Source organism: Prosopis cineraria, unplaced genomic scaffold (assembly GCF_029017545.1).
Source record: "Prosopis cineraria cultivar Desert tree isolate PC_DT_omini unplaced genomic scaffold, ASM2901754v1 PC972, whole genome shotgun sequence".
Classification (NCBI taxonomy): domain Eukaryota; kingdom Viridiplantae; phylum Streptophyta; class Magnoliopsida; order Fabales; family Fabaceae; genus Prosopis; species Prosopis cineraria.
The window spans coordinates 17,701-37,364 of NW_026556297.1; the positions used below are offsets into that span (position 1 = coordinate 17,701).

Below are 19,664 nucleotides of genomic sequence, written 5' to 3' on the forward strand. Positions count from 1 at the left end.
ATTGTCCCATGTTACTAGAAATTGTGATTCTTTAGCTGATGGCTAAGCGATGTCACATAGCTTGCTTAGTAATTTTTGTACCTTTGATCACCCCCACCTCTTCAGCAGGAGAAGGCGGATGAAGAAAGTTCTTACTTTGGAAACCCAACCGTTTATAATTGTTATTAAGTCTTGAATGCTAGCTTTGTTTAATAAAAAAAGAAAAAAAAGTTAAGTGAGTACTGGACTAATAGGATCAGTCTAATTCTATAGATCAAGTTTGATCCTGTTAATCTTCGGATTATTACTAGACCAAACCAGATTATGGATTACCTAACTCAATCATTTTCATAAAAGAGACTATATTTATATTAGGTTAAAGTCTGGGGCGAATCTGAATTAGTTTGGACCGTTGTTACACTTGAAAGATGGTTTGCCTAGGATACTGGATGCATAGGCAAAAAAAAACAAAAAAGTCTAATTCCATCTAATTCTTTATGCAGCGGTATGTCACTCATTATCCCTAAGTATTAACACCAGTACGTGATGTGCTAAACAATGCAGCCATTGAACATGAGACACATTGACAACAGGATGCCTCAAAATAATAATCTCGCCGCACGTCACACTTGACAAGAACTCCATTTCAAATTTTTTATAGTGGTCTCCAATATTTAACCCCATAAAAAAGTCTCAGAAAGGATAAAAGGAGTCTAATATATCTATATGCAACATATACATATAATATTCCTTCCTATTCAATTGATAAGATAGAGAGTGAATACCTTTTTATCCTATTTAAAATTATGTCATTAAAATTTTTATCATAAATTTTCTCTTTTATCTTTCATTAACAATTTATACATGTACATCCTCCTTTCATTTAAAAATATAAAAAAAATTTTTAAATTAGATGTTAAAAAATATAAGATATTTTTAATTTTAAATGTGTAATTAATGAGTTTTTTTCTCTAAAAATACCATTAATAAATAAAGCACTCAACCATTTACCTTCAAGAGAGACGCTATTAAAGAAGAATAAACATAAAAAGATGGTAGCAATTTAAAAATAATTAATTAACTTATTTAGAGATATGATTCAGTTAAATATATTTTATATTTTTTAATGAAAGTAGTTTTTTTTTTGGCAAAAATATAAATAAACTGCCAAGTATCCATAGCCTAGGTTATTTCAATAATGTAAGTCTCTCCCAACTGGCACGATATTTCTTGTGAAGGCAACAAATTCATGAAAACATGAAACTCACTTGGATACAATGATCAAGCATCTGTTGATGGCATTACACATCCTGTGACAATACAAGCTACAAGTTTAATTATCCTTCATTTACTGCAGAAAGCAGTTTGACCGAACACTTGGATACAGTTGTGACAAACTATATACTGGAGACATCATAATAGCAGTTTAACAGAATTGATTAACGAAATGATCATGGCTACATCATCTCTCTCTCGAGATGAGTTTGCTTCATGAGTTGCTGGCCTTCTCTCCGTCAATATCTCACTATAGGTCCAGGATATTCAAATTATTCTCTGGTTCTAAATGGGAGGCATAAAATCATATCTTGAGATGAGTTTGTATAATGGCAAAACTCAGTGGCAACTGGTTAGTTCTTTCCTCAAGTTTCAGTGGCTTGCGGATGCTTTAATATGGTTGAGCCCTTTCGTAATCATGAATAGGAGGTCATCATCATTATATTGACAGAGGTCCATGGTTAAGTTTAGATAAATTTGAAGAAGCCACGACTACTCATGACTGGTACTGGTAGAGAGAGAGAGCGAGTGCAGGTGAGTCAGCCACTGATTTAGATTCATGACAAGCATCTTATTCTTGACGTACAAGTATCTATGCTTCCAATTTTGTTTTTTTGGGCATAATTTTTCGTACAAAGAGAAACAAGTCTATGCCCTTCAACCAGATTTGACAGATTTTTCTGCAGAAGAATACATATACTCAATATTTCTTAAATGCACTGTGCCTAAAACCTCCAATTATATCAGGAAGAAGAAAGAGCAATGACCCAAATGATTAGAAAGAACCGACAAGCTACCCGTTTCACGGAATCAGCCGTAATTTTTTTCCCCAGCTGTAAAAATGTATGCAACTCTATCCAATTGTAAAATCTGTTCAAGTACCTGTTACACACAAATGCAAACGTCAGTTAACTAGAGAATTTGCAAATTAATCACAAGACTCATCGGATACAATAAATATGCCCGCAAGGAAAATTCGACTAAAGTTAGGAGGCCTAAATGAAGAACATTTCAACAGTGTCTCCTAAATCAAATAAACTACATAAAGAGGAACATACTGACATAATAAATAGCGAACTTCAGTAGGATAGGTTGTGGAGAATTGAACTTGTCATTGGGGCTAACGTTATGCAAATTAAACAACCAATGCACTACGAGAGAAATTCCGGCCAAATCATAGAGGTGAGTTTTGGAAACTAGTTTTGTTAATCAGAGTAACATAAAATAATCTGGAAAAAAAAAATCAACGATAGTATTTTTTTGAAAACACTAAAAACAACGGAGAAAGACTTCAGTAAGTATCTTGTTTGCTCGTCAGGGCAAGGGGAAGACTGAGTCTCACCTCTTATGCAGCATGGTACGATTGTTATTCAATAAAAAAAAAATGACAATTCAATATCGTTTAGAACTTAATATCACATAAGTAATTTCTTCAATTTTTTTTTAAGTAATTCCTTCAAAAAACTTCGTCGCCACTTGTTATGTTTTTATCAGAAAACTTGCAAGAAATTCCCAACGAGATCTAATAAAGTTTGGATGCCTCTAACTACTTGGCTTTCGAAAGTTCAATGCAGACACCAAGCACGACGATAACCCAAACTATCACAAACTGGTACCCATAAAATTGCAAATGGATAAAGACAGTATGGGAGCCTCGGAACTCGCAGCAGAGAAGAACGATGGCATATGATGATAAAATTTAGAGTCGAATTTCGCGAATTTATCTTTTAATTAAAAAGAGGCAATACGAATCATGGCACCATTAGTTATATCATTCGTTGAGTGATCTACTTAGTCCAATGGCAACAAAAACGGAAGTAGGAAGAAACAACTACCCTGAGACAACTCGCAACAAGCACGAGATTTGATAGAGATATGGGAAGTAAGATGAGCGTCAGCAATAGCACTGTGCAGAGGCAAGAGCGACTGCGCGCAGCCCAACAGGCCCAAAGTCCTTGAAAAACGAAAAGAGCTAAATTAAATAAAGAAAGAAGAGCAAGGCTTTGACTTCTTATAAATAGAAGATAAGGTACCTAGGAACTGCAATGAGGGGGCGGCGAGAGTCGAGAAGGTATGATCGAAGCGGACATGGAGGGCGGCGAAGGCGAGAGATAGACGGCGGAGACGAATGATTTGAGAAGGTTCTGGCGGCGGCGATTATAGACCTTGAAAGAGATCCGCCACGCAAAGCCATTGCTATGCTTCGCTCAACTCGGCAACGTGCAACTGAGAGCTATCAGACTTCAGAACAGCGAAACAGGGGTTTCCGGTCAAGAAGCTGAACGGCTAAACCCTAGTTGCCGTATGCAACATTGGCCCATTAGTGATAATGATTAATGAGGATTAAAGCTTATAATTTGTTTAAAATAAAATTTTTATAATTAGTATTTGGAAAAATCCAAAGGTATTTGATAATTTCCTTGTCAATATTATTTTTTTTATTTCATTTCCTGATGTCTTGAGAAATCTGAAATATTACTATCTCTCGTTTAAATTAATTCAAATTTTCGTTATGGGATCTATTTCAAAAATATCTTTGATGCATTTATTTAATATAATTGTATATTTTAAAATTCAAACTAAAGGTCCCATAATAAGATAATTTTAGCTCCTTTAACTAATTTAAACAATTACAAAGTACCCTCAATTATCAATATTTTTTTCCCAGCATTCTTATCAATATTATTGTGTTTGATAATTTTTTTTTAAAAAAATTCCTGATCCCAAATCATTAAAAATAAAACTTAGTCACATGTTTTGCATGAAATTTGAGATAATGCATATTTCCTTCGGACCACAGTATAAATATTTTTTTTAGAAGTTTTACTTAATCCAAAATAATATATATAGATAGGACTAGGGTTGTGCAAAAGTCTTTCAGTCCTATTTGGTCCAGTCCAACTCAAGATGATATCTATTTTATTCGGTCCATATAGACACTAATCCTTTATGACCAAAAAGATTGAAAAGACTAGACTATTTTTTCAGATTGGACTAGACAAGAGATTAAGCATCCGAACCACTTAGTCTAGTCCAGTTCTATTATTTTTTTATTATAATTATAATTAATTTATTTTTGACAAATGTTTGAAGCGTTATTAATGCTAAAGAGATGATTGTATGAAGATTTGTTGAGTTTGTTTCTAAATTGTTGTTGTAATGTAATGTTGAATTTTATTGAGTGCTGTTTTTATTAAAGTTATAAATTTAAATCATTTGAACTATAACAAAAATATTTTTTTTTATTGTTAGAAATTATTATGAATTTATTATTATTTTAAGTGGTTTTACTATTTTAATTGAGTTTATTATGTTGAAATGGATTATTGCCTCTCGTGGAATAAAAGGGGAAAAAAAAGCTAAGTGAGTACTGAACTGACAGGAACAGTCTCTTAGTCTTATGAACCAAGTCTAGTCTTGTTAATTTTCGAGTTATCACTGGACAAAATCAGACTACGGATTGCCTAACCTAATTTTTTTCATGAAAGAGACCGAACTCTGCGTTAGGATAAAGTTCAGTGCTGTCCTATCTTTTATGCAGTCCTAAATAGGACATTGGGTGTGGGTGTGTGTGTGTGTATTTTGTCAATTATATACTTACTTTATTGAGTAATAATTAATAAAGATGTTTTGAATAAATTAATATCATATTTATTACACTCAATGGCACAATTATAAAAGATGTGAAAAGTTTTTAAAAAAAAGTTCAAGAATTTAACTAATATTTCTATGAAAATATAAATTAATTAACAATAATTTATATCATAATCCAATCGAAATATATCAATACTTTATAAACTATATAACTTTTTTTTTTATATGCATGCGTGTATTTGATAAGGCTGTACTTAAAATGACAAGTATATGGATTAAGAAAATCAACAAAATAATTTAGTAGGAGTATGATTACTTTCTTACTTCTGTTTCTTGTTAAAATTCTCTAATATATTTTATCAAGAAAAAAAAATTTCTTTGATCTATCATGTACAATTAGTTTTTAATATTTTTAATAACTCTAGCCAACACAAAGGATCACTAAAATTTTCCTACGTTTAACGAAAATAATGGCTTGCTTCTCATTAAAATCTGAGAAAGAAACCCCCCTTCTGTTGGATCGGGACTAGCAATCGAAACTCGTATCCTCTAGCTGAACATCCGTAGCAATTTGTCCTGAGCACATCAGACCGGCCAGTTCAAAATCAAAATCAAACACCCCACACCAACGGGTCTAACCAAAAGAGGAAAACAAAAAACAAAAAACCCAAAAAAAAAAGACTTTTACAACATGAGAAACCAAAATTCAAATCTTCGCTGAAAAAAAAATAATAATACTCACGTTTAATTCCCGACCCTACAATTAAATTAAAATGCAACTTATAGGCAATCAAAATATAATAATAATAATAATAATAATAATAATAAAGTCATACCTCACGCAATTGACCTTTAGCTTAACTGAGGGTTCCACTCCTACAAATATGTACACACCTTAAAGTAAACAACGGATTTCTTATCAATAAAAGAGAACTAGATAAGGACTATCATCCAAAATATTCTCTTGACAAAGGAGGTGGACATTGATCAAGATGTGACTACGCATGCTAAGTTATTTCACTATGATTTAGGGCAATAAGTTACAGCAGTATCCAAGGAGTTCTGCTTACAATCACCGGTTAAAATGAAAACCTACCCATATAAAAATACACTTGCACCAATCTAGCCTACAGGGGGGAAAGAAAGAATTTAATTTCATAGGCAACAGCTAACTGCGGGGCATTCTCAGGGTTACATTCTGAAATCCAAAACACAAACTGTATTATTAGCAAAACATGCGGCGATTTTGTCACCCTCCTTGTTCCAGCAGACCTCAAAAATGCCTCCGTTGCCAGTGTATGTTTTCACAATCTTCCCGTCCTTCAATGACCAAATGTGCATGGATTTGTCAAGAGATCCACTGGCCAAATACTCACCATTGGGACTGAATGCCACAGAATAAACAGGATCCCTGTCACCAAATATAGCATGTAAGAACCTAAGTGATTCCCTCCCAAGGCCTATAGAAGTCGTCAAATTGTCCATTATGAATAATGATTAGCCTTGTCAATGTCTCATACAGTGGAACAGGAAAAGAAAAGGACAAAGACAGCAAAAGAGGACTGCTTCACATATTATAAACCAATACCTGTGTCCATTCAAGCTGCAGATGAGTTTCCCAACTTCAACATCCCACAACTTCACAGTCGAGTCAAATGATGCACTGCATGAAAAGGCAACCGCATAATACTTAAAAAGCATACTTTCAACAACCGCAAAAAGAAAAATGAAGAAATTGATCCTCGTAGTGAAACTACAGAAACATGAAGACATGAATCACCAGCAGTTATAAAGAAACCTCACTGCACTAAAATAGTATATAAAATTCAAATGGATTTTGATTATAAAAACTTAATAAGCTGTAGAAGCCAGCTTACAAGTTCAGCGACAGAACATTGTAAACCAAATTATAATTAGTTGGAATCAAACCCGTGATAAGTTAACATAGAATTGCAAATGTCACTTATCAACCACGGCCCACAGAGTCTGGAATTACACATTTTAAATAAATTATATATTCAAGGGCTCCACATAACTAACAAAACCAAGAAACAGACTTACCTAGCCAACACCAATTTTTGGTTAGGGTTACTTGTACCGGGACCAGTTGGGCTCCATCTGATTGTATATATCTCCTACAAAAAATTATTGAAGTTATTTGGGGAGGGGGGGGCCACACAAAGGGCAAGGAAATCAAACGGTATCGAATATATGAGAAATATCATTAGAATATAATACAAAACCAAAAGCCCAGAGTACCTTGGAATGCTCCCTTAAATCATAGGCATACGTGTCCTGCTTCATACTCCATATCTACATAACAATCATGGATTATTATCACTTATCAATAAAATGAACAACGACTAACACAGAGTATTCACCCCAAAAAAAAAAAAAAAAAAAACTAACACCAATTCATGCAAAATGGCAGGTTTTGCTTTTCAAAAATAAGATTACAAAAACGAAGAGTTCGTTGAAAATGCCAGTCTGTAGACCCCAAAACAAAAAACACGAGTCATGACACAATAAATAGATCATTCCCTCAAATAAGTGGCCAAAAATTACCTTTGCAGTAATATCATCAGAACAGGAGGCCAGCAATGAGCCTGTGGGATCCCATTTGACACAATTAACTTCACCCTGTAATTGCAGAAAATTCATTATCAACCAGAAAATCTTATCCAAGCTCCATATTGCACCTAAACGAATTAAATTGAAATACTGTGTTCTGCAAAATCAACAGGCCATTTATATCAAATCAATCTCAGCTAACCATGATGAGAAATAGCAAAAAAGCAAGGCTATAATGGGATTGAAACTAATAAACATAAGATAATAGGAAAGCTGGCAGGACCCATCTTGAAAGCAGTGTCCCACTAGCCTGTTGAGTTTGTAAACCATGACAACCATTTTAACTTTTTATCAACAACAAATTCAAGTTAATGATCAACCCATCTCTCTTCCCAATTCCAAGTTACAGTGTTACATGAGAATTATTTTATATTATAATACAATAAAAGAGATCATGAGTACAAACCTGGTGGCCAGCAAAAGATTTTATAGGGCGGTTTTCACCAATCTTGCAGACATATATCATATTGTCAGTGGAGCTTGTTGCAAATGACACATTGTTACGCCAGTCAACATCAAGAGTTGGACCTAAACAACATATCAAAAAGAAAATAAATCTCATTGACTTTTTTTTTGGCCAAGGATTAACAACTCGTTGATAAACAGAGTTAACTTAATATATCATCAAATCTCCACCTGAATGAAATTCAAATTGCTGTTTCCATTCCTCTGCCTTAACATCCCACACAATTGCAGTTTTATCACAACTTCCAGTAAGAAGATAATCGCCTTTCTTATTCCACTTCAGAGAGAATATGGGTCCTTTGTGTTTGCTTAATGTGCTCCTTAGTTCACCTGGTTCAAGACACCTTCATTTGATCAAAACAGATCTACATTTGAACAGTCCTAAGAACAACTTACAAAAAATTCACCTAGAGAATATTACCTGTACAAAAAGATCAATATAGAAATTTAATGTATAACCTATAGGTTGAATGCAACTACATAAATCAGACAGAAAACATAGCCATTTGCAGCGTAAATGCAGGCTAAGGAATTCTTATAAGAGGACAAAGACAGTAGTACAATTGTCTTTATCGCCTAAAAATCAGTACAGAATTCAAGTCTGAAAACTATTAATAACAGGTATCTTGTACTGATTATTCTTCAGTTTTCCTTTGCCTTGTCCTGATTATTTTTCAGCTTTCCTTTGCTTCCCCTGGGGGAGGGATGCTTCCCTACTTTTCATCCCTTCTCAAATGAATATAGACAAACCCTCCTGTCCACAGTATTCCTTGATTCACACTCAACCAAACACAGCTTCATCACTGCTAGACGATTAACTAATGTTGAACTCAACACCTGAATAACACTAGATAACAGCATGTATACACATGACAACAACTCCAGCTTCCGTGCAATTATTCCATTCAACAACCCCTGCCTGAGGCAAGTGAAAGGTAAAAATAAATACCAACAACAGTGTAATTGAGTACATATAGAACATGGAAAATCCTTCCAAGAATGCAAGATGAGATGCCCACCTAAGCACTGATACCATAAATAGAACCCAGAACACACCCTTGAGCCTCCTATTATAGAGCACCTTCTAGACGGATTTTCTGGTCCTTCATAGAAGGCACATGAAAAGTTATTTATTCCTATTTTCCAAATTTACCCCTGTTGTAAATTTACTTTTATGGCTCATCGTATACTGTGTATCCCTCTTCCTATTTTTAACAGAGATAAAGTTGGAAAAAAAAAATATTTTAAGACATGTCTAAAAAGTTAACTGTCATTCCTTGGTTCCAGTAAAGTAGTAAAAAATGCCTTATAATAGAGACCAGAGAGAGTATTATAAAAGAATCAGAGAAAATGAAGTTAAAATTAAAAGAGTTCTTGAACATGATTCTACTACGCTTTTTTTGGGTACAATTTTATTTTGATTGTTTACTTTAAAAGCAGATACTTTTAAATGCAAAAAGCTAGAACTAGGAGGATGGGGTTAGATCAGTAGGCTGGAGACCAGAACCTGAACCCATGGCAAAAACCTTTCAAGCACCAGCTGTGACTTCCAGCAAGAAATTTAGTAACATGATCAGGGGAATACTCAACAGAGGGTGATTAAAAAACTACAGCAATTGAAAATAATTGTCCATTGCAGCTTATAGGACCCTATAGCCATTTCACCTGACATACATAAAGTAAATCAAGTTCAGAAACTATAACCCTTCCATTTCTTCATTTCACAGCAGCGGCTCACACTCAGAATTGGCTCTTCGGTTTTTTTTTTTGGAAGAAGTGGATCTGCCCTACCTACTACCAAGGATCAATTCCTTCAACTCGTTTTAAAGGGTCTTTTTTAACCTAAACTTGTTCTAAAGGGTCTGACAATAAGAAAGAAAACAATACTGTGGCATTGCACAGTTTGTCTGGTTGGAGGGGATCGATCAGTTCTTCAACAATGTTTCTTAGCCTTCAAACTTGTTGCAGGATAACATTGTATTCATAGTTAATAATATCTTCTGCCACTGAAACAAGTTAATAGCAGACAAAATACACAACCATAAGCAAAATCACAGCAATTTGAGCACTTCTCATCTCATCCAATATAACTTTACAAAAGTATAATTATTGATTACTTGATAACTACAGAAACGATGCCCTACCATTTGTGGTCCAAATTCTTGCTTGCCCATCATATGAACCAGTTGCAAGCAGTGTCCCCTCCCCCTGTAAAACGTCCAGCTAGGGTCAACCTCCACATGAGGTGTGAAAAATTACAAAAAAAAAAATGAATTGACTTATCTTTTGAAAAATAACACCAAAGATGAATACAATTCAATGAAAGGTGCAGAAAATAAAAGGCATAAAAAAATGTGAGATACACGTCCAATGATCAAATGCACAAGTCAGATGATCTTATATAATACGCATCCACACAATTCTATGTAAATAATGTTAAGAACATGCATACATACAAGTATCTAACAGAACAAGATATTTAGCTGAATAAAGACAACTCGAAAGGAAAATAAAAACCACTCTGGCATTGCAGATTGAATTTGATTTAAAAGATCATATTTGACTGAAAAAATTTCACAGCAGGAATAACTTTCAAGATCTTCATACAGGGTTAGGTAGCAAGACTTGCTAGAAGACAGCAGTGAATTACAGGTGAAAACTATTCAGGCTGCTTGCACCAAAAATATAAAATAAAATAAAATAACAGCTCCTTATCCGAAGTTCAAACATGCAGACAGTAACAGTGATCTTGGATTTAAATCAGAATCAGGACTAGAACTCACATTCCAATCGAGTGTAGTAACATCTTTACTCTTTTCATTTGTTCTACCTCTAACATGCTTCAACACCAACACATTCAAAGGGCCATTCTGCGAACCAGATTTACTTCTGCCTTCTGGTATTGTCCAAATGCGAGCTGTTGAGTCCCCAGACCTAAAAGTTGAACGGATGACAATAAAGTGAAAGAATATTGTTAGAAGCCAGTTATGTGACTCCTCTTTCAATCTTCACACAAGGATTCTCTTTCCCAAAGTACAGAACTATAACAGAAGATAAAAATCTGTAAGAACTGATTTCAGAGCTAAAGATAGTTAACAAAATTTATGGATAAGAAAGTTTTTGGGAATAACTAGTTTCCCCATATTTATTCTCATTCGTCCAATAAGTTCTTTAGAAGTGCATTTTAAAATCAAGCATAGTCATCAGAACAGAAGAACAAGGAAAAATACAATAGAAAAACATTATCATGGAATGCAGTCCAACATCCCATGTGTTAAAGTAGATAGCTATGAAGTGCATGGTCCGGACTGAATATCATAAAGATAGTTATCAAATGCACCTACATTTATATGCATCTCCTGAACCTATTTAGGTCAGCTTATTAATCACATCAATTATAGACCAAATAACCCATCCAACTGCAAATGATGGGGCGGGATATGCATAACACATACACTTTACATTTAAATCAGCATTTAAACAGAAAGTTTGAGCTGGTTTTCATATGAGTCTTTTAAGGGGATAAACAGGTCAAAAATGATACCAGAAGGAGAGACAAATGCAAAAAGGTAGAACAATGATCCCTCACAGAATAGCTTTGGAAGAGAAACTTTATTTCTCCATAGTTTCATTTCAAATCTTTCCAGAAATCCATTGCATTTAACTGAGCACTGTGAAAAAATATGGCATTTGTGAAGGAGATACATACCCTGATGCAAGAACCGACCCTGCAGGACTCCATGCACAAGCACAAACCTAAATAAATGGCAAACAAGATATTAATATGGAGTTTCACAAAAGAAGTGGATAGAAGAAAATCCTAGAAGTTTATAAAATAAACTTAACCTCCGACGTATGGCCCTCCAAAATAGTCACATCAGAACTCAGGATTTCACTCGGTTGAGAAGTTGAAGTTGTAGAGATGTCCATTGGTTCTGGTCCTGTGGAAACAAATAAACCTTCTTCACGCATATTCAAAGGAAGGAACTCTATCAAAATATTAAGTCATATGCTATGGCATGCTTGTGTGCCACACGATAACATAAACTGTCTCACAGAGGAGGTTCTGGAGGAGGTTCAATTAGAGCAATAAAACCTTGCAACTAAAATTGGTGAATAACCATGGAGAAGAAAGGGGGGATAAACAATGTAAAAATTGCCCAGGTATCAATGATCAGTACGATATATTTACTAAAAGAGGTCGTTTCTAATTTTAAGCGCACAGAAGAGGCTAGCAATACTTCATTACAATAGAAATATACTGGATGGCATCTAAATAACAGCTATTACAGAACCGTACTGATTTTGAAATCCTTGTTCTTAGAATAGAATGATTAACAAAGAATGGGGGCAAATCAAGCATTTGATGAAGCACAAATAGTTTCAACTTTGCTCGCCAACCACTATATCATGGATAACTTCTAAATTCATTTGTATTAAAGATCTATATCCCAACCACAAATATGCATGAATAGACGTCAAAAAATCCAAAACCAAAAAAGATAGATGAAAAATGAACAGCAGTAGAAAAATATGTAATTATTGAGACTGACTGGGGACAAAGTGTCAACCAAAAACTTGCAGCAATGCCACGACATTAAACACATTTGATTTGCATTACTGAAAAGTAATTTCATCAATGAGATTATTACCTCCCAAAGTACCATTTTCTTCATGCTTAACAGTAGGTTTATCTTCTTGATCTGTAACCATTTCTCTGTCAGTCTGATGTTCATGATGTAATTCTCTTTCTTTGTCATTTTCAACCTTCTCTCGATCCTTTTCACATGCTTTCTCCTTTTCATGTCTTTCCTTTTCTCTCACTCGTCCACGTTCAGCTTCATTTTCCTTCTCAAGGCCCTTATTTTTGTCCTTCTGTAGTTTTTTTCTTCTTTCAATTATCATTTGCCTTAGTTCATGCACATCTTTAGTGATAAGATCCAAAGGTTGTAAGAATGAGAAATCTTCATCGAGGTCTGCATCACACTGGCAGGCTTAAAACAAACACTGATCAACATGAAACCTCAGGTATGAAAGCTTTAAAAAATGTCAGCTCAAATAAATTGTGAACCTTATCCTACTAACCACAAAAAAATAGGAAAATCTGAAGCATTTTCTTTTATTGAAATTCAATATTAATACATGAAGAGTGCTAACATTACTCAAGTTCGCTTCCATTTCCAAGTATTGTAGCCCTTTCTGAACAAATGTAATAAGAGCACCTGGCGGCACCAGATTTCCATCAATTGGGCATTTGTTTATCCCCGCCTCATATCCAAAAGCAAAAGCAGAATGTGTGAAACCTGCCGTTGTAGTGTAAAATAGAAGAAAAGCCAATTAAGATGCACAGTATATTTTTTTTTTTTTCCCCTCTCATTACATGCTGCTTTTCTAAAATGAGCTCAACTTTTGTCACGCCAACAGATATCTTAGTCAGTGTCATTACTCTAAGACTAGCACGGCAATGACCTTTATCATTACACAATATCATTTAATATATCCAAGCCCTTAGTTGAACAATTGGTGCTTGCATTAATATCTTAAGCATGTACAAAAGTTCAAAGTATAAATTATAAAATAACTGTAGCCAAGGGGAAATTATCATAAAGATCTTACATAAAAAAATATTAAGTAATGACATTAGCTCAATCAAATAAAAATAAAAATAAAATTGAAAAGACTTAAATGCCCTTGAACAATGTTTTCCCTTCCCTTCTTCCTTCTTCCAGTTTCATTCGTCTTCCCTTCCTGATGGCAATACCTCCATCGCAGATCCACCTTCATGGCCACCTGCTTCAACCATTCCCCACCATGGTCATCATTCCCACTCCTTCCTCCAAGCTCACTCCCTCTCCTCTCAGCAGCACAAACGAGTTCCAATGAAATGAAACGAAAGACAAAACCTATTCTTCTAGATCTATCCAAAAGGCAGCATGATGAAGACAAAGGCATGAAATGAAAGGAGGCCGAGTCACTTGATTTGTAAAGGGAGGACAATGTAAAGCAGGTGGAAGTAACAGAATCACTAAATCACAAAAAGGGATGAGGCATTGAACTAATGGCAAGCAAGAGTGAACCCATCACCTCTCTTCACACAAGAGGCGATGAATGCTGAAGAAAGACATGGAGGATATGCCAAACCAGACATGATGATATGGTATCTGACCTTGATTGTATCATGGGAATCATCATTCTTCCTCCCATTTTTGGGGTAAACGATCACGGCTTCATTTTCAAAATGAGCTTTCTGTAAGAGAGAATAATTTACAAACAAAACCTGATCAAGTGGTGGAATCCTTCCTGTTTCCATTCCACAAGGGCCCACTTCTTGTAGCCAAATGGGCCATTAGTCTAGCTCCCTTCATTCAATAAGTGTCAGCTTTTTTGCAGACACATGTACTGTTTCTCAAAGGGTATCATATAGCTATGTAATTTAAAAGAAGTTCAATAACCCTTACTATCTCATTGGGTCACATCAACTACAATGCTAAGCTGCTCTAACGCACAACAAGACCAGAAATGTGCAACTATTTTGTTTCTTTTGAAATTGAAGGATGATCAACGTTTACAATAGACAGTACAGAGGATGGTAAATCTGCCGAATGATGAATGCTAATTCTTCTATGGCTTTAGAGTTTGGACACGAAGATAAATATTCAACAGAAACCTCCGTATTCTAAATATAGCATATGCTTAACACCACTTTGCACCATCAACTTACATTTTACTACATTCAAACTGAAGCATACCGAAGAATGTACATTATTACGACTTAATGTTGCTTTGATGACTAGGGAGGTAAAAAGATACAACCAGTATTCCAACAACGTCCCCGACAGCCTGCCTCCACCTTTTTTACTGTTCCTTTCAAATTATCTCGTCCTTGTAGCCCAAATTCATAAACCCAATCTGAGAGCATGAAAATTCACAAAAGCAACACCTTTATACATTGCAATTGTCACATTCCTTTGTTTGAGGTGGTATTTTTTTCTTGGTCAAGTGGAGGTGGGTGGTTAGTGGGGAGGTTGGAAGAAACTAAACAGAAATTCTCAAGTAAAGCTAACATTTTTTGTCATAGGAGACCCGACAACAAGAACTTAAAACTAATTGCTTCATCAATGAAACGAATTAAGCAAGCTGAAGCAATAGTTGTAGACTCAATGAAAAACTAGAAAGGAAAACGAATTTCAGAACTTCGAGATTGAAGTATCAACCCCGTATAACAGATCTGAAAACTTCCCCCACTCCTGTCCCTCACCACGACCAAAAAGGCCCATCTTGAGGCCAAAAATTCCAAATTTCCAAAGTAAACAAGATCATAATTTCTCAGCACGAAACTAACCCTAACATGGTTAAACAAAACTTATACTCCGCAGCTCGAAAGCCTCAACAGTCCAAAACATAATCCAAGTCCAAACCCTAGACCTCAGACATCGAATGGACCCCAAGAGGAAGTTAAGAATGAGCGGGAAACAAAAAAACCGACAAAACACGCAGACAAATTCTAATGGACGGGCAGAAAACAAAGAGCGCAGGGAGAAAACAAAACAAACCTGATTCTTGAAGGTAGCGGAAGACTAGGTAATTGAGCTCAACGGAGGTGATGGAAGTCATGTTATCGGAGCAAGCGGCTTCAATGGCCTTCAAAGAAGTCTCAGGAAACCATGCGTGACGGGCGCAGAGGGAGAGCGAGAATGGAGGGAGAGCGCGACAGTAGAGTAGAAGCGGGCAGGAAGGGGCAGAAGGAACGGGCAGCTTTTGATTGGGAAGGAGAAGGAAGAGGAGGAGGAAAGGCGTCGTTAATGGTGGCAGCTAAACAGAGGGATTTAGAAACGCCCGTCACGCGACTCCGGGTTGGTTCCGTTTTTTCCTTTTTGATTATTGTACTTGCTGCTTCGCCTCTTCCGTTTTGGGGTGAATTATTTATGGGTCCTGAGGCGTGACACACCGATCGTTTCGTCTCGAATCAATAATCGCATTTGTTTCCTGAAAACATGATCATACAACTATTAAATGTTTAAATATTAAATATTCTACTAAAAAATTCAATATTATTAATAATTAATAAGTGACTATCAAAATTTAATTTAATTTATCATGGTAGTCGTAGCCGAAAGAGATATAATCACTTAAGTACAAAGTTTTTGAATTCAATTGTGTATAAATATAAAAAAGTTGATGTATATTTTTGGTCATTTAATTTTATATAAATTTTTAACTTATTTCCTTAATTTTATAAAGTATTATTTTGGTTCTCTAATTATAACATCTTAAATAATTATTTTTTTAGCAAATCATTGTTTTAAAAATAAACTTAATATATAAAATATTTGTTAATTTTAAAATTAATTGTATAATTCTTTATAATAAAATTAATAATGTTAGGATTAAACAATTGAAAAGACACTTTATAATTAAAAAAGTAAAAATAAAATCTCTTGTATAGTTAAAATGCCCAAACATACGTTTTAATCATATAAAAAAGAGTTATGAAACAATTACCTTATTTATGTGAAGACACTCAATTCTTAATGTTATATCAAGAAAAATTTTTTTAGACTTCAAAACTCTCATCCTGTCCCCTTATGTCTTATATATAAAATATTTTTAATTAAATCTTATATATCAATAAAAGTTTATTATTTAGTTAAACTTCTAAAAAACTAATAATTTTTTAATTTTTATTCCTATATAGCATAATTACTATCATGATGATAGTAGAAAAAATAACAATTAATTATTTGTTTCAGTTTTTAAGATAAGGATAAAATTATTTAATTACTCAAAAATCATTGTCATCTTTTATATTTAGGAATAAAATTAAGAATGAAATAAACTTTTAAAAATACCTTATACATAAGAACGAGAGGGATATTACAGAAACCTTTTCTTTTTCTATATTATTAGGCATCATGATTGGGAGTCCCCAATTCCATATCCTTGAGTTATATCTTTGGGATTTCACGCTGGAAACATCACTCAATGTATGTATAGCTTTCTAATTTTCATCTTTAAAATAAGTTTATAGGACAAATTTGTTCGAAACAATTTTCTACTAAGTATAACTAGTATTTTCTCAAATTTTGATTGGTGCAATATTATGCAAAAAAGTTCAAAAATATAATGCAATATGCTTTGCAGTAATGTTTAATAAATGTTGACTATTATTTAAAGTATTAAAAGATAATTTTACCCTAAAAATTTGTCTAAAGGAATTATTGATATTCTAACTTTTGATTGATGCAATATTTTTTGGTCATCAACTTTTGAATCAAAAGAATGCAATACAACTTGTTATAAGTCAAAATTAAAAAGTTTTATGTTGAATTACATTGAACGTTTCAAAGTCAAATGCAGGTTAATCTATGTTGTCCATTAGCAAGTAGGAAAAAGTTTGTATTTGAGTTAGTGCAAGCCAAGAACCACTCATGGCCAAAATAAAGGCAAGTCCTATAATATCACCTTCTTAACCATAAACTTAACCATAGTTTATCAAAATATCCATAGTAAATTAGAATTTAATCAATCCTAATTATCTCTATCATAGTAGAAGAAATTCAATTGCAGTTGAAAATAGCTAACCACAATAGAAAAAGAAAGGACTTAGTTTAAAAGTCTCCTATGGTTATTAAGATTTAACTTATAATATTGAATTCTCTAAATAACCTCTATCATGTAGAATGGATTCTAGCATGGTAAATATAAATTGAAACCAAAATTAATAAAATATATCATAGTATAAAGAGCTATGCCAAATCTTTGAAGATGTTATGACAGAAAAGTTTACACATAAAACCTTCAAAAGGGACAAAGTTAAATCCAGGATCCCAATATTAGAATTCACTTTCCAATCAAAACATTTATTTAGTAATAACTTATCAAAGGTTACAAGCAATGGAAGCATAGGATACCATCACAAATTGAAAACTCTTAGAAATGGGTTAGAAAAACCATTAACTCAAAAACTAAAACGTTGTCGTGCATCAGTCGCAGTGACAACACAAAGGTTATCTATTGCAACAAAGCATCATGCATGGTGGTGTGCCCTTTATCGTGTCATGTGTCATGATGAAAGCACCATTCACTATGACACATACTTTGACAACAAGATTGTTGTCACGCAAAATGAGGGGCCAAACTTCCAGCGCACCTCAAAATTATATTTGATATCTGATGAGGTGACTTAATTATTCGCAAAAAGATAATACAATAAACTAGCTAATGACATTAGTTTTATTTTAAATTATTTCGCATCACAATGTGGACACCTAAGACCACATTTACCATACTTTTACACTTAAACACATCTAGGGTGTCTAAACACAACATCAGTGCTAAAAGCAAGACATAATCCCTAAACCATACTCAATATATTCAAGACTACTTGTATAATGCACCACATTTATTTGTAAATACATATATAAATTTTCAACCCTCAACCTTAACTTCAAAGTAATTAAGAAGAAGGTTTTCACACCAGCTTGTAAAATACTTTCATTCAACTTATAATTTTCAATATTCAAAACATAGTTTCTAATGACATTTATACTAGTATTTTGGCCAATATAACCATTGAAATTCATACACAATTCTAGTCCTAAAGTACAAAACATGTCAAGATAAACAAATCAATGTGGCAATTGTATCAACATGCTTATCCTAGGTGGCAACACCATTCCTCATACACATGATATATTCCAAAATACATTAGGGTATTATTGTTAGGACTCTAGTCCCTTGCCACTGATATTTTTGTGACATCCTGGATTTTAACATCCTCCTAATTAATTAGAAGATTAAATTTAACTAATTAGAATGGAGTTCAAGATATGATTGCTTCTTTGTTAATTATTTTCCTGCTTTCTTTAAGGTGAGAAGGAGTTTGGAATTCTATAAGCTCTAATAGGGAAACATAAATAAGAGAGATATACAGCAAAATTTAATAAACTGTCTAAGTACTCTACATACTTGAGACACATGATGATGAGCAGTAGAAGGCCGAACTCGCAATTTCTAGATAGAGGATCTTGAGTATGGTCAATAGTTGGCTACCATTGATACCATCTCTTTTAGGTTATATGCAATAAATTCAAAGTTAAGCCAGATAGGGTTTGGGTCATGGAGGAAAAGAGAACGGATGGCCAGGATAAATTCTCATCATATATAGGCCGTATAGGAGACACCATCAAGGGCAATGGTAGACCTGCTTTAAGTATTATAAGTTTAAGTACATAGCCAAATATTTTCCAAAGAACATCCCTACTCCAAATTAGAGATCCACTAGTTGAGATCAAGTTTTTGCTATGTTTGGGGAAGAGGTTGAGGTATCTGTTAAGCTGATTAGAGGTAAAACTCACTTAGTAGTAACCAGGTAGATGCTTCATCTGATTATGGTGCCATATGCTCTTTTATTTCTAATAAGTGTACAAAAGGATTAAAATCTACAAATGATTGAAATGCCATTTCTACTATGAATGTATCCACACGGGCTGGTGTCTTTATAAGAAAAATTAGGCTTGTTTGAATTTGAATTAAATTTAGTGATATAAATGACAGATTTGATTTGATTTACTTACCCATGAGCGGGTATTAATGCAATTGTGGGTATGGATTGGTTGTCTAACTAATTGAGCAACTCTAGACTAGACAAAAATGGTGTTTATTAGCGCTAGTAGTTGCCTTTAAATTTGTTTAGGCATAATCTGTAGTTAGTTTGAAAC

General features: G+C 34.0%; 2 protein-coding genes across 5 annotated transcripts; both read right to left on the minus strand.

Annotated features, from left to right (window-relative positions):
• Positions 1–1,231: 1,231 nt before the first annotated feature.
• On the minus strand, positions 1,232–3,622 carry LOC129298940 (protein NONRESPONDING TO OXYLIPINS 2, mitochondrial-like). 2 transcript variants are annotated; one of them, XR_008590451.1, is made up of 4 exons: positions 3,288–3,622; positions 3,090–3,208; positions 2,052–2,136; positions 1,232–1,934 (listed from the first exon to the last, which is right to left on the minus strand). XR_008590451.1 is itself a non-coding variant. In XM_054937384.1 (3 exons), exons 1-3 carry the CDS (start codon positions 3,446–3,448, stop codon positions 2,129–2,131), a joined length of 288 nt encoding a protein of 95 aa, XP_054793359.1. In that variant the 5' UTR covers positions 3,449–3,617; the 3' UTR covers positions 1,232–2,128. The 2 variants fall into 2 exon arrangements, 1 of the variants encoding a protein (XP_054793359.1); XM_054937384.1 differs by having other exon boundaries at positions 1,232–2,136; positions 3,288–3,617.
• A 2,225-nt stretch (positions 3,623–5,847) lies between these two features.
• LOC129298939 (WD40 repeat-containing protein HOS15-like) lies at positions 5,848–15,715 on the minus strand. Of its 3 annotated transcripts, XM_054937381.1 has the most exons (14): positions 15,498–15,715; positions 13,102–13,247; positions 12,597–12,930; positions 11,791–11,885; positions 11,654–11,700; positions 10,728–10,878; positions 10,089–10,152; positions 8,116–8,274; positions 7,886–8,007; positions 7,414–7,488; positions 7,108–7,161; positions 6,910–6,983; positions 6,437–6,511; positions 5,848–6,259 (listed from the first exon to the last, which is right to left on the minus strand). In XM_054937381.1, the coding sequence occupies exons 1-14, from the start codon at positions 15,556–15,558 to the stop codon at positions 6,040–6,042; spliced, it is 1,677 nt and encodes a 558-aa protein (XP_054793356.1). In that variant the 5' UTR covers positions 15,559–15,715; the 3' UTR covers positions 5,848–6,039. The 3 variants fall into 3 exon arrangements, with proteins under 3 accessions (XP_054793356.1, XP_054793358.1, XP_054793357.1); XM_054937383.1 differs by lacking the exon at positions 15,498–15,715 and having other exon boundaries at positions 12,597–12,920; positions 13,102–13,243; XM_054937382.1 differs by lacking the exon at positions 15,498–15,715 and having other exon boundaries at positions 12,597–12,938; positions 13,102–13,243.
• Positions 15,716–19,664: the final 3,949 nt, after the last annotated feature.

Bases quoted from the DNA above. Each gene is read 5' to 3' on its own strand.
- LOC129298940 (XM_054937384.1), bottom strand. From the start codon at position 3,448: ATGGCTTTGCGTGGCGGATCTCTTTCAAGGTCTATAATCGCCGCCGCC. The intron at 3,209-3,287 runs GTACCTTATCTT...TCGTTTTTCAAG, and splicing joins CCCCTCATTGCAGTTCCTAG to GACTTTGGGCCTGTTGGGCT.
- LOC129298939 (XM_054937381.1), bottom strand. From the start codon at position 15,558: ATGACTTCCATCACCTCCGTTGAGCTCAATTACCTAGTCTTCCGCTAC. The intron at 10,879-11,653 runs GTATGTATCTCC...TTCAACTTTTAG, and splicing joins GGGTCGGTTCTTGCATCAGG to GTCTGGGGACTCAACAGCTC. The intron at 7,489-7,885 runs GTTTGTACTCAT...CTGCAATTACAG, and splicing joins AATCTTTTGCTGGCCACCAG to GGTGAAGTTAATTGTGTCAA.